This window comes from Gopherus evgoodei, chromosome 20 (genome assembly GCF_007399415.2).
Source record: "Gopherus evgoodei ecotype Sinaloan lineage chromosome 20, rGopEvg1_v1.p, whole genome shotgun sequence".
NCBI lineage: Eukaryota > Metazoa > Chordata > Testudines > Testudinidae > Gopherus > Gopherus evgoodei.
In genome coordinates, this window is record NC_044341.1 from 9,556,265 (window position 1) to 9,573,577 (window position 17,313).

The 17,313-nt window shown below is 50.3% G+C and overlaps 1 protein-coding gene across 1 annotated transcript; it reads right to left on the bottom strand.

The window, feature by feature from the left end:
- Positions 1-686: 686 nt before the first annotated feature.
- Positions 687-16,703, bottom strand: TRIM63 (tripartite motif containing 63). The gene is made up of 9 exons (XM_030539322.1): positions 16,297-16,703; positions 14,500-14,666; positions 9,119-9,287; positions 8,001-8,096; positions 6,216-6,449; positions 5,704-5,726; positions 3,689-3,813; positions 3,134-3,205; positions 687-1,289 (listed from the first exon to the last, which is right to left on the bottom strand). Exons 1-9 carry the CDS (start codon positions 16,453-16,455, stop codon positions 1,279-1,281), a joined length of 1,056 nt encoding a protein of 351 aa, XP_030395182.1. The 5' UTR covers positions 16,456-16,703; the 3' UTR covers positions 687-1,278.
- Between the last annotated feature and the right edge of the window lie 610 nt (positions 16,704-17,313).

Genomic DNA, 17,313 nt, shown 5'->3' on the forward strand with positions numbered 1-17,313 from the left:
AATATGATATTTTCTGGGGTGTGTGTGCATGCACCAGTCATTAGATCTGGTGTGTGTGTGTGTGTGTGTGTGTGTGTGTGTGTGTGTGTGTGTGTGTGTGTGTGTGCATCAGTCATTAGATCCAGGGTGTGTGTGATATTGGATTGTGTGTGTGTATATGTGTGTGTATCAGTCATTAGATCCAGGGTGTGTGTGTGATATTGAATCATATGTGTGTGTGCGTGTGTGCGTGTGTGTGTGTGTGCGCGCGCGCATGCATCAGTAATTAGACCTGGGGTGTGTGTGATATTGGATCGGGGGGAGGGGTTGCGTGTAACATCGAACACAGTATATTTGTGCCTGCCTGTCTGAGTGTGAGCACGTGTGCACAAGCAGACCCATGACACATCCCAGCTGGCTCAGCAGGCTGGGCCATTGCCACGTGCCCTGAACTCTGGGAGCGGTGCCTCTGGCAGGGCAGTGCAACAGGAGAAGGAGGGGGAGCACTGTGAAAATATTTTCCATGGCTTTGCCTGAAGTCATTCTGGGATTTCTGAAAAAAACGTGCTGTATACTTTCAGGGCTGCATCACAAGTGGCCGGGATTATGACTAGCCCACTTTCCTTCATTGACTCAGCTTGCGCCAAAGATCATTATTTAGCCGGGGCTCAAAACATGCTCAGAACTTTCCACTAGTACAAACCACAGATAAGACCGGATCTACTTTATTGTGACAAAGTGCAACATCACCCCTAATAAATCTCTTGTGAGTTACGACTATGCAGTGCAATGCAGAACTTTCTCTTCAGCTGCCTCTTTCTAGTCCCCCCAAACCCTTTTTTTGTTACTTAAGTTACTTCTGTCTGCCAAGGTCTGGCACTCCCCACCGTGTATCCCCTACAGGTTGCAGAGAAACTCTTTAATTCCCAGAGTCAGCATCTTCAGTGCACGACGAACTAGTAAGTAAAGGAGATTTCTTTTCAAAATACACAAAAATTCAAAGTCCTGTTACAATTATATACAAAATAATAGAACAATATAAAATGTACGAAATATTCTAGTTTGCACCCATGTATAAAAGTGAGCTTCTTTGTGCTTCGGTCAAGTTTTCATCCTGAGTTAGCAATACTGTCGTATGGCCGGGGGGTGCCCGACCTTTTTTTCGTCAGCTGGGACCCCGGCCCACTCCTCCCGTCGCTCCCACGAAGTCAGAGCGTTTACCCCCACCCCATTGCCCCCAATCACTCATCCCCTCTGCACTTGGGGAGTTTCTTCTGGCCGGGAATTGCTTCTGCTCTGTTACTGAGGTGCTGAAAGAGAGGTGGGAGAACAATTTCAGTGACGCTGATGGAAGGAAGAGATTGGGAGATGTGGACCAAGAGGAAATTCCTTCCTGTTCACTGAGGCAGCACAAGGCCCATGCCCCACTTAAGCCTTTTGGGGCTTCCACCTCTTCCCATAGGGAGAGTCTTCCATTGTGCAATAGATCTCACTGTCAGGAAATGCCTTCAGCTGCATCCCATTGCTCCTCGTGCTAGCCCCTAACTCTGTTCTCCTTTTGTTCCTGGATACCTGGCCAATATTTGTGGACAGCACCACGTGCATCCTGAAGGTGAGTCATGGTGACTTTGAAAACCAGGTTTGCTGGCTCCAAAATACCACTCCAGTCTTGACCCTCAGAGAGAGAATGTGCACACATGTGCTTTAGAGTCATATTGTCTGTTCTTCACCTTAGTGTCCTGTTTACCTTGGGCCTGTGCAGCTTCTTGGTGGGAGGGGAAATGGGGTATGCATTCATTACACAAGGAAAGCAAGAAAGGGTCATCAGTCTGAATGAGGGTGGAGGAGCTTTCTCTGTGCAGAGCTAGGATGTATCAGTTTGAGCAAGCAAGATTTTCAATCTCTCAATGAAACATACACTACCAATTCCTTCTTAAGAGAGGCGGGTTCTCAGGCTGAAGCCTGACCCACAGCCCATTGAAGTCAACGGAAGACTCAGCCGATTGATGTCAACCAGTGTTGGGTCAGGGCCTTGTGCTGTGGACATATTTTCTGTCTCTCTCTGGTGAGAGCCTCACCAGAGCACAAAGAGTTAACACCTTATATACTTTTCATTTCCCCTGGTCAAGATGGGAGCAGTGCTGGGGAGCCGACAAAGAGGCCACAGGTATTTTAATTATGTTTATGAGGTTTGGGATAATAATCACACATGCCAGGCAGCTAACCTAACTCAGAAGGGTTGTTACTATAGCCTGGGTTCCTGTACTGCTCATCCCTCATCACTAGGGATCATAGAACTGGAAGGGACCTTGAGACGTCATCTAGTCCAGTCCCCTGTACTTGTGGCAGGATTATGTATCTAGACCATCCCTGACAGGTGTTTCTCCAACCTGCTCTTCAAAATCCCCCATGATGGAGATTCCACAACCTCTCTAGGCGATTTATTCCAGTGCTTGACCACCCCGATGGGAAGCTTTTCCTAATGTTCAGCCTAAACTGCCCTTGCTGAAATTTAAGCCCATTGTTTCTTGTCCCATCCTCAGAAGTTAAGAAGAACAATTTTTCTTTCTCCTTGTAACAACCTTCTACATAGTTGAAAACTGTGATCCTGTTCCCTCTCAGTCTTCTCTTTTCCAGACTAAACAAACCCAATTTTTTCAATCTCTCCTCACAGGTCATGTTTTCTAGATCTTTAATCGTTTTTGTTGCTCTTCTCTGGACTTTCTCCAATTTGTCCACATCCTTCCTGAAATGTGGCGCCCAGAACTGGACACCATACTCCAGTCGAGGCCTGAGCTGAGCAGAGTAGAGCGGAAGAATGACTTCTTGTGTCTTGCTTCCTTAGCCACAGTACAGAGGAACCGCATTTATCTGAGCTAATTGGGACTGGGCCAAACTGGATAATTAGAAATTGGGATAATCCAGAGACCTTCGGCCCCGGGTGGTAGGGCTCGGGCTGTCAGCTGCAGATCGGTTAATACGGAGAGCCAGTTAATGGAGTCTCAGATAAACAGGGTTCTACTGTATGTTTTTATTTTTTCACAAAATGTAAAAACTAAAGATCCTCTGTAAAAACGCAAATTCTGTGTTTCTCCGTGGCAACTGGATTTCTAGCATCCCTGCGCATCACAGACCTGCTGCGTTTTTAACTTACCATCCACTTTCCTTTCTTGAGACAACTCCTCTTCTGTTTCTTCTTCCTCATTTAGCTCTTCCTCTTCCTCATCTCCAAGCAAAAGTAACGTGATTTAGAAAGCTGGAGCCCTACCCCTAGAACTGTATTTTCAACACACGGGGCCACTTATAAAAGGCACCATCCAACCACAGCAAAATATTGTCTGTGCACTTAGGAACTAGGAGAGAAAGGTGTAAGCCTTGGGCTCAGTATGCACGTGAGGGAGTGGGCAGCATGCCAGGGTACTATTCCCGGCTTTCCCAGTAACGTATTGGCTAGCCATGGGTGGATCACTTTGCCGCTCTAGGTCTCAGTTTCTCTATCTGGTAAATGGGTATGATGCCAAGACGGAGCATTCCCGGTTGCTATAAACCATTCCTGACCCTGACTTGCTGTGCGGCCTGGGGCAAGCCACTTCCCCGCTCCATGCCTCAGTTTCCCTGTGGGTTGTGAAGCTTACCTCGCTAGTGCTTGTAAAAGTGCGTTCAGATGCTCAAATGGAAGGGGCCAAAGCAGGGAACAATATTCTTATACCTGTTCCAAAGTCGATGGCCCTCAAGACTTCTGCTATGTCCTCCAGGTCTAAGGTGAAGTGATCCATATTTTCAAAGCCTTGCTCGATCTTCCCCAGACGGCCGCCTTTTGAGGCTTCCACAATCCTGGGGGCGACAGACATAGGGTTCGTTTCCTTACCTGTTGTTCCTCCAGAGGAGAGAATTACCTGCTTGAGTGACTGCATGTTCTAGCTGGAAAAGATTATCCAGGGAGAAAGACCCAGGAAAGCCCTCTCTGAAATCCTCTGTCTCACGCAAGGTGCTTGACAGATGTTCCCACCATCCCTTTGACCTCCACCACAGGGCATTGTATTAACGCCTGGCGAGTCCCAGCTGATTGCTCTAGACACCCTCTTTCAGATGATCCCCGGGGCACCCCCCAGCAATCATGGAGCCTGCATGCTGAGGGAGGGTAAATGGATTGCAGAAGAGATGGAAAGGCAGAAAGCTTTGGCCTCTGGAAGCAGGTGTAGTTCAACAGGATACACACCCTGTCTCCTGGTCACACTTTATCCCTTTCTGGGCTTTTGGCTTTATTCGTAACTCAATTAACAGCATAAAGCCCAAGCCACCGCTTTCTCCTGAAGCTTAGCCATCCTACATTTCCCTACAGCATCTCTCTGTCCAGACTGTGCCTTCCCTAGGGCTTGTCTTCACTTGCGCCTGTTTCTCTTAAAGTATGATTTTAAACCAATCTGTGTAAACTGATGCAGCCACCTGTGTGGACACCCTGATTCTGGATTAAACTCGGTGTATTTTGGTGGAGCGAAATCAATTAGGGATCAGTTTAAGATAAAGTGAAATTAGCTTCCCCACAGCTTTTCACACCAGCTTAACTAGCTCAGCTTAAAAAAGCAATTTAAGTGAAACCAGCGCAATTTCTCTCATATGGCTGAGCCTTCCTGGAGATGTTCTTTTATATCCCAGTGGGAGCTCACGTGATCCACCCACCGGTGTGACTCTGGAGTAATTGTGCTGCCCCCTCTTGCGGACTTCACGTGCCTGAGTCAGACAGGCTCACCAGCGGAGCTCCATAGCTAGAGCCCTACCAAATTCACGGTCCAGTTTGGTCAATTGCACGGTTATAGGATTTTACAAATCATAAATTTCATGATTTCAGCTATTTAAATCTGAAATTTCATGGTGTTGTGATTGTAAGAGTCCTGACCCCAAAAGGAGTTGTGGGATGTGCGTGTGTGCGTGTGTGTGTGTGTGTGGGGAGAATGGGGGACACAAGGTTATTGTAGTAAGGTCGCGGTACTGCCACCTTTACTTTTGTTCTGTTGTTGGCAGCACTGCTGCCTTCAGAGCCAGGCAGCTGGAGAGTGGCGGCTGTTGGCCGGGATCCCACCTCTGAAGGCAGAGCTGCCCCCAGCAGCAGCGCAGAAGTAATGGCACGGTGTGGTATTGCCACCCTTACTGCTGCCTTCAGAGTTGGGCCCTCAGTCAGCAGCCGCCGCTCTCCGGCCACTCAGCTCTGAAGGCAGCGCAGAAGTAAGGGTGGAAATACCGCAACTCCCCTAAAATAACCTTGTGACCCCCCTGCAACCCGCTTTTGTGTCTGGACCCCCAGTTTGAGAAACGCTGGTCTCCCCCGTGCAATCTGTGTAGCAGAGTGTAAAAGTGCCCAAAGGACCAGATTTCATGAGGGGAGACCAGATTTCAGGGACCGGGATGCGTTTTTCATGGCAGTGAATTTAGTAGGGCCCTATCAATCGCCTGAGAACCTGCCATTCTATTCCAGTCTCTTGCAGGTCAGAGAGGATCATAACAGAGAAACTTTACAGCAGCTCAGGATTTGCTTTCTCCTGGATTCTTTTTAAAGGACCCGGGTATTTAAACAGGAAACTGGAACCGGGCTGCTTTGGGAAGGGGTGCGGGTGCTAACCCCTGTTATTTTCTGGGAACAATCATCGGGTGGATTTTGACATTGCTGTAGAGTCTCAGACCGTGGCCCTGAAGCAGCAATTTAAAAATGCAACCCCAGGGACTTACGTTTTAATGAGCTGCTTGGCATTCTGTGAAGAGAAAAAAGGAGAGGGAAAGAACAAGGTGAGAAGCCAGTTACCAAGAAGGTGATAAAAGCAGCGCATATGAAGCTGGCACCAGGTGCCGCGTCGCCAGCGCTAAGCAGGGTTTGTCATACCAAGTGGAGGCGGGGCTGTGATTTGGGGCCTTTGACTAGCAAGCTGCTACCCCCTCGGCCAGAGTTAGATCACCCTTTCCAACCGCTCTTGGGAACTCTAGGTTATTCCCTCTCACTGGGTTGAAAGCCCACTGCTCTCCCTAGAAACCCAGGCCACCAAGGGACACGCAGAGGCCGAGTCCTTGCTGAGGATAAAGGGATGATGCGGAGGGTCAAGGCTGGTGTGGGGCAGAGCTGATTTGGGCTGAGATAGGAGGAGACTGGGAGGCTGAATCTGACTTGTGGGATTCGGGAGGGTGGAGCAAACTACACTGCTAGATCCAGGCTCCATCCCTCCCTTGGCTGGAAAGGACCTACTCACTGTAAGAAAAACGGCCCCTCCTGTCTCCTCCAGGGACTGAAACGCTGTCTCCATCAGCTTGGTGGACTCCTCCAGTTGCTCTTTGTACTGCTGGATCAGAGCCTGCACCAAGCTGGTCTTTTCTTCCTGCTCCTTTGTGACCTTCTGCAGCAGCTCGCTCTTCTTCTCCTCCAGGATCGCAATGAGGGCGTTGATCCTCCCGCACAGATCCTGCTTCACCAGCCGGCCATTGTCCTGCCAACGGATGAAGGGCATGAGCATCTCGAAGCAGAGGGGACGGGTACGCTCCCAGATCTCCCCCAGAGGCAGCACAGCCGCACTGAATGATCCCAGCTGCAGGCATCCAGGGATTGCAAATGTACAGAGCTCAGATCCTGGGGAACCCCCAGTGGAACTCAGACCTAGCACTTGTCTCTGGGCACAGCAGTTTCCAGAGACTTCCTGCCACATGGCAATCCCTTAGATTCTCTTGTCGATGGTACAAATCTAGTGGCACTAGCAACAGGGGAAATGGAAACCAGTTGTGGAGGCCATGTTCCTGGTGATGAGAGCAGGGCACTGGAAGCCAAGACTCGGGGGTTCTACCCTCCGTTCTGGCTGTGACCCAAGACTGTAAGTTCTTTGGGGGAGAGAACATCGGTTTGTTCTGTGATCACCTAGCGCCACATGGTCCTGGCACTCCTTGGTGCTACCATAACACAAGAAATAACAACTGGCTAATCCTGGGCAAGTAACTTTAAATGGGCCGTGACTCAGTTTCCCTGTCTGAAAAACAAGGCTAATAATGCCCCTTGCACAGGGAGGCGGGAGGCTTGGTTAACAAAGGTTTGTAAATGGCTTTGCGAGCATCACATGGAAGGCAGAATGCAAAATATTCCTGTTAATGTCAGCAGATACCCTTCCCCTGGAGCCTGGTAGTATTACTATAACCAGTTCCAAACATCAGATAATGACCGCAGTGTGACCGTCCCCTATTTTACCAACCCGACCCTTTAGAATAATGCTTAGCACGTTCATTGTGCTGAGAATCTCAGAGAATCATTCAATTAAACTACAGTTTTGTTAACTCAAATTTTGCAAAATGCTGTATGATCTAAGGGCCGGTGCCAGGGACAGGTGGTGCCCACAGTGAGCATGGAATGATGATGTGCATGATTGGATGGGGTGGCATGCGTCTCACAGCTGTGTGAAGACCACAAAACATGGAGAAGGACTGATAGCCAATGGCTCGCATGTGTTGGTTACTGTTCATTGCGGCGTCATGGTTTGCACCATGGGAGAATGTATGTGCCTCTGACCTCCCCATCCTAAGAGCTAGGTGCTGGCCATTCTCCTTGTCTTACAACAATTCGGAGTGTCCACTGAAACCTGGGTAAGAATTGAATCCTGCCGCATTATCATCTTACTGGGGAAAGAGATACAGATGAGTTAAGTGACTTGCCCAATGTCGCCCAATGAGTCTGTGGCATGGCTGAGAATGAAGCCCAGGAGTATCAACTCTCAGAACTTTGCTCTAATCATTAGATCCTTTATCCATCCCAGAGCTGGAAAGAGAACCCAGGAATACTGCCTTCTAGTTGATGGCTCTAACCACTAGCTCTCCCTGTCCCCTCCTCTTTTGGGTAAAAGTCCTCCCATTGAATTAAACAGGATTCTCAGTCACATGGACTGAGGAGGAAGCTACTCCTGACACCTGCATTATCTGTTCAAGGACATTGCTAGGGGTTGGATTTCGTCTCTGCCACTCAGATTTTGAAGGACTCTGTCGTTTTTCCCATTCCTCACCTCAGTGGTTTTGCATGAGTCCTCCAGCTGGCTGATGATTGTCTGGACTCTATCGTTCCCAGCCACCAGCATGGAGATACAGTTGCTCAGCTCCATCTGTGAGAGGGGAACAGAAATAGATTTAACCCTTACCCTTCCGGGCACACGTGGAGGCCTGTAGAGCTGTCTGGAGACGGGGAGTTGGTGGGCCCCTACACTGAAGGCGAATCCCTTTTCAGGAAGAGGAGAGGTAGGAGAAGGGAGAGAGGCCTTGGCACTATCTGCAGGTTGAGGCTAGAGAGGAGGAACACACTCTCAACGCTGGGGATAAGTGTGCAGCAAGAAGAGCCTCGAAACTATCTCCATGTGGTGGGAGTAGAGCCAGATGGGCAGCCTGGACCATGCTGGGCACCTCTGGTCCTGTTGGGTGGGTGAAGTAATGGCACGAGATGCCGAAGGATCAAGGAACGTTAACAGTGGAGCTGGGAGGGAATCCTAAACAGCAGGAAAGGACGGTCCATGGAAGTGCATGTGGGGAGGAGAAGGAGGAAGGTTTGGCTCTGGGACTTTGTGACATAATGGCCCATCCTAACCCACCCAAATGGCCTGGATTCCAGTGAAAAATGGACATCTGTCTGCTTAGGGCTCCTGGGCTTCTACCCCATTCAACAGGGAGGAGAGTGCCCCGGTGGGGGAGATCTTGCCATCCATGGATCCCATCCAAGATACCCAAGAGAAGGCCTCAGCTCTTATGGGTCTGCTCATAGCTGTAGACACTGCTCTCTCGGGGACTGGCGCTGGGCCTTGCTCCCCGGCTCTCAAGTGACTCTAAATATAGACAGATGACTGCTTCACAATGGCAGCCCCCTCCACCTATTAATACCCCAGTGCTCAGCCTCGGAAGCTATTCCTGAAAGGCCCAGCTCAGCAGATCTCACAGGTGCCAAGCAGGAGGAGCCCATTCCCTCAGAGATCTCATCTACATTCCAAGCGATCGGCTGTGAACCCCGGCTAAGGTCAAGGAGCCACAGGCTCTGGCCTCGCTTTGGAGCGTCCAACTGAGGCCAGGAAAGGGTTTAGTACTGGCCGATGGGCTCCTTTGCCCAGGGAGAGGGAAGCAGCAGTGACCCAGCTGATACCTTTTGCCCCTGGAAGACATTCTGAAGTGGTGCAACTTCGCAGTCTTTGTGAGCTCCGAAGACTTTGCACATGGAGCAAGTGGGCACCTCGCAGGTCAAGCAATAGATGTTGATCTTCTCGTCTTCATGCTCCTTGCACATGGGATGGTTTCCTTTCTTCAGGGGCCTGCTGAAGATAGCAAGAAACCGGACAGGGTTTAACAACTTAGAGCGGCATTTAATCACATTTGAGCTGTGGCAGATTCAGACTGAAACACCCACCGGATGATGATAGGAACCAGAGACCAGGCTGTGGTCCATATAGCTGAAGAACAACCCGCACTGGCCTTCTGAGTTATAGGGCCAGATCCTGATTTAAGTTTCACCAGTGCAAACCCAGACTAGCTCCAGAGCAGTCACTGGGTTCAGTGGAGTTAATCTGGACTTACAGCTATGTAATCGAGACCAGAACCTGGACTTTGCTTTGTACAGTGGAGTTTGGATCAACTCCCAACCCATCTCTAATGTTACCCTTGTCAGTGATGTAATGTTTAGAGCCAGTGCCGGTATGTGCCAGGATCTCTGACCAGCTTGCTCTGTCCAGGCAGAGCTCTGTATCTGATCACAGCACGTGAACCCTCCAGGGCTGTCACTCCACAGCATGGAGAGCATTTTCCTGGCTTCCTGGGAGAGATTTTACTGCTCGGGGTCAATCCCCAGCTTCTCTGCGGAGATCTGTTTAAACAGAGGACTCTCACCGGCTGTCACTTTCCAGCAAAGCATCACTCCATCACCCCACCACACGCCAGCGTGGCAACTGGGACCACAGACAGGCCTGTCGAGGGAAATTTGGGGGCTCACCCCCTTCCATGTTACATTCTTTACACAGACATTACAGACAGGTTTGGGGGCCCTCTAAGCTTGGGGACCTAGTTCAAGTGTCCCCCCCTTCTCCTCCCACTAGCCATGACCACTGAAACTTCTGGGTCCATCAGGGTTACTGAGCTACTAATGGCTAGATCCAGGATTCAAGGATGATGTGGGACACCCTAATTATAGAAACATGATGCACAGGCTCACTCTGTCCTCTTTAAGGCAAAACCTCTGGTGCTGCTGGCTCCTTACTTCCTTCTGCAGAAACCTACAGTTTATTTAAACACAGGTGGTTGGCCAGGACCTTTCACCTACTTCCCCCCTTTTCAGGTAAGGTGACTGCAGCCGAGAGATCTTTAACAAGGAAGTTACATAAAGTCGCTTGGACCAACTTTCAGTGTGGGGAACCCAGAACGGTCCAAAATCACGAGTCAAACAGGCTGCCAAAAGTCCCGGGATTGGCTTAAAATCATTAGACTAGTGTGTGTGTGTGTGGGGGGGGTCTCAAACTTCACAGCTCTGCGACCCCCTTCTGGAAACAAAAATTACGGCACGACCCCAGGAGGGGGGACTGAAGTCTGAGCCCACCCGAGCCCTGCTGCCCCAAGCTGGGCGGCCAAAGCCCGACCCCCACTGTTCTGGGTGCGGGGCCTGTAGTCTGAGCCCCACCCCCAGGCCTGAAGCCCTCCGAGCTTCGGCCCCAGGCAGCGGGACTCAGGCTTTGACCTTGGTGGTGGAGCTCGGGCTTCAGCTTCAGCCCCAGGTCCCAGCAAGTCTAACGCCAGCCCTGGCGACTGTATTAAAATGGGGTCACAACCCACTTTGGGGTCCCGACCCACAGTTTGAGAACTGCTGCGCTGGTGCTTTTGTTGGCTGCCTGGGTTTGAGCATTTAGGGGGTCACATTTTCAAACTTTTCTCTGCAACCAGGAAGGTTAGAAACTTGCTTTTTAAAAATAAATTGAAAGCTGAGAGTCTCCTATAATCTCCCGGCTCCAGGAGCTGGGCCTCTAAGAAAAATACTGGGTAATGCGAGACTTGTGATACTATCATGAGATGTAGCAACTCTGCAACTTGGACAAGTCACTTTGCATCTCTGGTGCCTGTTTCCCCTGCCTCCATGTGTAGCTCCTAGTTGGCCCAGTGGGAACTCACAGCCTTGGTTGCTGCAAAGCCAGCATTCATGTCGCACTCCCTGTCAGGACCCAGCCCGGGGCGGGGAAAGCGAATGATCCAACCAGCGGACCAAATTCGGTGATGAATCCTGGTCACGTGCCACCTGAGGCATGTTGTGCACATGGTAAGAAGTGCTAGGATAATAATAAGCATCATGGGGGGATATGGTAGAGGTCTATAAACTGACTATAAACAGGTCTATGACTGTTGTGGAAAAACTGAACAGAGAAGTGCCATTTACCCTTTTCTACAATACAAAAACCAAGGGTCACCTGACGAAATTAATAGGCAGCAGGTTTCATACAGACAAGAGGAAGTGGTTTTTCCATGCCATACACAGTTAACCTGTGGAACTCATTGCTAGGTGATGTTATGATGGCCAAGAGTATAACTGGTTTAAAAAAAAAAAGGATCGGATAAGTTCATGGAGGATAGCACCATCAGCGGCTGTTAGTCAAGATGATCAGGGATGTGACCCACTACTCGAGTGACCCTAAACCTTGGACAACCGGAAGGCAGGGGTGGATCACTCCAGAAATGCCCTGGTCTCCCTGAAGCTGTGGTCTTGGCCACTTTCAGAGTCAGGGCCCTTGGCTAGAAGGTCTGGCCCAGTATAGCAGTTCTTGTGTTCTTAAGTGACAACAACGAACAGAGCCGATCACGGTGGTGTTGTACCGGACTCTGTTCCACCTCATCACCTAGCCTATTACCATGGCCCTACTTTTATCCTCATTTGGCCAATTACTATCGGTGTCACCGTGCTCATATCCAAGCCAATCTCAATTCTTTTCTCAAGTAGGAGCTTGAGGCAAGGGGCCAGATAGACCCTCAGCTGGTGTAGATCGGCCCTGCTCCATTGACTGCAATGGAATGATGCCAATTTGCAGTAGCTGAGGATCTGGACCAGGATATCACATGCTTCGCTACCGCTGGCTGTGTTACAGCTCCTGCATTTGCTCCCTCCTCTCTGCAACGTGATTTTAAAAGGAGCAGTCAGGCTGATCTGGGCATTATCTGTTCTTTATCCAGAGAGTTAGCTCCATTACTTCACTATTGGAACTAGATTTAGCAGACATCCCCCAAACCCTTTTAAAAAAAACACTGGTACCATATTTGCCCCCCACATAGCACCTGTCTCTGTCTCCATGACTTCCAAATAATATTGCCAGTGATTCAGTGAATTCATCTGTTAATTCCTTGAAGGCCTTGGAATCCATATCTGCACCTGCTTACTTATAAATACTCTCTTTTTCCTATTCCCCTGCCTGCATTTGTTATCAGCACCTACATACCGAGTCATCACTTCCTGGCCATTCATGCCTTCTCTCACTGTACATTTCTGGTTTGGATCAAGTTTTAAAAATGTAGAGCAGGTCCCTGGAATCATTGCTGATTTCACACCCTTCCTTGTTTATGAATGGATCTATTTTCTCTCTCCTGTAAATTCTGATCGTATTCCCTTTAATCAGCTATAAACCTGCTGTCATTTTTTCTCCCATGAACTGCCAGTGACTTTACATTCCTGGTTGGTCTCCTCCCCACTTCTCCAACTAGCACAGAACCTTTCCTTCCCTTCAGACCACTGAGCAAGCCCTGCTGAAGCCCTGGTGGCAATTTCTGATTCTTTTTATTATTCCTTTTCAGGGGAAGGCTGCATGTGGTCTGGGGTGCACAATGGAACCTGATCTCTGACTGGTACCTCTGGGTGCTAAAGTAACACAAGTAATAAGGAATCATAGGAATCTAGCTTTCTTCTACAATCCCATGGCTCGGTTGCCTTCTGCTGCAGCTTAAGGCTGGTGAGATTTCAATGTAGCTAATATTTGTTTTTCTTAAATAAATTATGTTAATATATGTTTTTCTTAAAGCTTCAGCTGCCAGAATCAAGAGATAACATGAGAATTTTGGCTTTTATAACACTCCCCTGCCCCACCACTAGGTTTCTAGGGCTTGTGATTGTGGAGAAGAGCTGAGTGCATTCCAACAGCTCTGAACCGAGCAGGCAAATAACAAAGACCAACCATCTATTTCTGGGGTTCTCAAGCTAGGGGTCGGGACTCCTCAGGGGGTCATGAGGGGGGGTCACTCGCTGTCAGCCTCCACCCCAAACCCCGCTTTGCCTCCAGCATTTATAATGGTGTTAAATATATTAAAAGTGTTTTTAATTTATAAGGGGGTTGCACTCAGAGGCTTGCTATGTGAAAGGGGTCACCAGCATAGGTGCCGACTCTGTGGGTGCTCTGGGGCTGCAGCACCCATCGGGAAAAATTGGTGGGTGCTTAGCACCCACCAGCAGCTCCCCGCCCCGCCCCAGCTCACCTCCGCCTCTGCTCCGTCTCCAGCTCCTCCCCTGAATGTGCCGCCAGGTCCTGCTTCTCCCCCCCCCCAGCGCTTGTGCCGCGAAACAGCTGTTTCACGCAGCAAACCTGGGAGGGAGGAGGGAGGAGAGGGAACACAGCATGCTTGGGGGAGGAGGTGGGGCTAGGGCAGGGATTTGGGGAGGGGTCCAATGAGGCAGGGAGTGGCAGAGTTTGGTTGGGGACTTTGGGGCCGGGGTGGAGTCGGGGCAGGACTGGGGATGCGAGCACCCACCGGTGCAGAAAAAAGTTGGCGCCTGTGGTCACCAGTACCAAAGTTTGAGACCCACTGATTTATTTCCTTTCCCACCCTTCAAATCATGAATGTTTCAAGGCTTGACACATGATTTTTGACTGGGGTTGGCAGTACTGAGTTACTCCTGATTAGACTGCAGTAAAAGCAGAATTAGGCCCAGGAATTGTCCTGCTTCTTCCAAATCCACCCAGCTCATCATTTTTCTGAAATCCCCAGAATTTGCTCTCTTGAAATCCAACCGTATTGCACTGCCATTCTCTCCAACTCCACTCCTTTGCAGGGGGAGATCCCAGGAACTCAGTAGGACCAAGCTTTGTTATTGCCACAAGCTCTCACTCAGCTGGTTCATTTGCTTAAGGCAACTGACTGGCTGCTAGAGAAAGGAGAGTTTCTTGCACAGGGTGGGTCAATAGTGAAGGCTGGGATCCATGGATCAAATATTGGTGGTGTCAAACGACTCTCTGGTCAACCTGTGACATTTGATTTGCTGTGGTTTGGATGAACATGGACTGGGGGATTATTGCAGGCTGGATGTGTGAGCTCTGTTTCAATGTGGCCATGAGGGCGCTTTGCCTGGGAGAGCCGGATGAATGCCAGGAAGAACATGAATTGAAAATTCTTCATCCCTGAGAAGTTTTCCCCATTAGCTCTTACCAGAAAGAACCTGTGAAAGATCCTTCCACCCCAGCTACTGAGAAACACTAGGGCTGGACAATGCAGAAAGACGGGAGCCTGGCTAACCTGGAGTACTCCTGCTTGTAGATGTCAATGATGTTCTCCACCAGGAGGTTCCGCTGCAGGCCGTAGACTCCGTGCCGGTCCAGGATCACTTCGTGGCGGCAGGAGGGGCAACGAAAGCGCCCCCCGGAGAGGGTCGTTCCCCGGCTCTGCCAGTATGGGTTAGCAGCCTGTGAGTATCACCAGCACAAGGTCAAAGGTCAATGTCTCCCCAGACACACAAACACTCGCAACAGCCTTAAAACCCCCCATTACGTAGTCGGAGACAGTGACATGGACTCATTCAAACACCACCCCTGTCCCCTCAGCATTTCCCCCGGGACAAAACATACATCCCTGCAGTGCCCATCACCAGAGGGTCTCATATCCCATAACACTTTGTGTTCATATAAGCCCCTTCCATCAGAGACTCTCTAAACACTTTATGATCAATGAATTAAGGCTGACAAAAGCCCAGTGAAGGCAGCAAATACCATCTGCATTTACAGCTGGGGCACCGGAAGCAAAGCCAGATTAACGAGATTTGCCCAAGGTCACCCAGTAAGTGCAGGGCAGATCTGGGAATAGAACCCAGGAATCCTGGACCCCTGCTTTAGACACACCCCTACCCCTGCCCTTTAGAAAGGGCTTTTAAGAGCAGTGTTAGTATGTTTCCCTATTGCGCAGGGGGATGTTGTGAGGTTTAATTCATTAATGTTTTAAAAATGCTTTGAGATCCTCAGATCAAAATTTGTTCCATGGAGTGTAAAAAGGTTTATTCATGGACCAGATCTCAGGGTCCTGACCCACTTCTCCACTGCTCTGCATCTTCTGGGGTCACTTATACCTGCGGGGAAAAAGCCGTCCCATCAGAATTTCCCTCTTGCACTAGCAGGAGCAGGCTGCATTGACCACTCACAGACAAGAACAAGGGCATCAGGTGCACGGCAGCGGAGAAGCCAACTTTTTTTTTGCGGAGACAAAATTCCCACTGAGGGGTTTGAACTGAATGAGACCTCGACATTCTGCCCATTCTCCTTACAAGTAAATAGAGGTTTGCCCGTGGGGGAAGTGCCCTTTCATGAACCAACTATTAATTATAAACCAGCTGGGACAGCCCCAGCTCCCTGCACAACTTCCCCCATTCCCGGAGTTGTACAGGGCTTTGGGAAGCCTGCATCTCTCGAGTCCATTCCAGCAAGCCGGGTCTGATTTCATCCTTCCTGCCTGGTTTTCTCCTGCTCTCTCTTTACTGCTGGGAACATTCGACACTAAGCCACAGCTCAGCAAGATGGGGGCCAAGGAGTCAGTTTTATCAGCTGGCTCCTCCCCTGTCTAAGCAGAGACTCTCACAGTGGCAGAGAAGGGTCCATTCCGGAACCGTTTGCCAAGCGAGGCTCAGATGCCATAGTCCCAATCCAACTCCCATTGAAGTCAAGGGGATTCTAGCCCAACACACACAGCGAGAAGCCTCAACCACTTCTGATGGACAAGCACAGCCTAGAAGAGCTCAATCTACAGAAATTCTGGCTCGAAGTGCAGGTCTACCTAGAATCAGGTCTATCCCCACCCGGCGTCGGTGTCCGCAGTTCTCAGACCATCCCCAGCCAGGGACCACCCATGGGTGACTGGCCATTCCAGCCACTTCCCAGCCCCCTCCCTCGCTCAGTTCTCCCTCAAGCACACTCTGGCTTTAGAAGTTTGATTCCCTGCGAATACGCTGTAGGTTTCACACACAGCTGTCCAAGAATTCCCACCTTTGGCCAGGCTGCAGGAAGCAGCCCGGCGTGGTGCCACAGGTTCCGTTTGCGAGGCACTGACCTGGAAGATGTCGCTGGCACATTTCCGACATAGGTTGTGCTGACAGGGAAGGATGACCACTGGCTTGGTGAACATTTCCAGGCAGATGGGGCAGATCAGCTGCTTCTCCAGGTTCTCCATGGGGTTTGAGTCTCGGATAATGCTGGACGGATAATCCATTGTGTTGGTCGACCTCTCCAACTTATATCCCACTGCCGGCTCCTCCTGGCTCGCTGGCAGCCCCTCAGTAAACTGTCCTGGCTCTCTCCTGGCTTCTTCAATGGGACCACGTTCTGAGCTCAGCGTCTTGCTCCTTTCCTAAAGGCTCCTGCCTTTGTCTCCTATCACCTTCTATTTATAATTTATCTCAGGGTCACATGTGTTTGAGAAGAGGTCGAGTTCCCAGCTGCAATGTCTGTCACATGTGAGAATGAGCAATCACCCCTCCAGAGAGTGAGAGGGCTGTAAACAGGGCCGAGGACAACCTGTTCGGGGCTGGCCGCAGCTACATTTCCAGGGATTTTGCGGTGTCTTTCTGAACAAAGAAACTGGAGCCGTAGCTGTAAACAGATTCATCGCCTTCCTGAGCCCCAGCCTGTCCTCAGCCTTCTGTATCACACAGGGTTAACCGTGAAAACCCTGCTTGCTCCAACATCCTCCCTGTTCTCAAATACGGCTTGATCCCTGCTCAGCATCATAGATTTCCACACAACCCCCTCCCAGCTCCCCCAGTCTCTGATTGCTATTCCTCTGAGTTTCACAGCCAGGGCCGGCTTTAGCAAGTGTGGGGCCCAATTCGGCAGGGCCCCGGCAGGGATGACTCACCCGGCAGCACTCTGGGTCTTTGCTCCGGGTCTTCTGTGGCACTGACGGACCCACTGCCGAAGACCCGGTAGGGAACCACCCGGTGAATACATCCCCCCCCCCACACATCCGACCCCCACCCATGTCCTGCCCCCGACTTCCCCCCACAGCCACCCAGCCCTGCTCAGCTTCAGTGGGCCTTGCATCTTCTCTGCTCCTCGGGCATCTTCATGT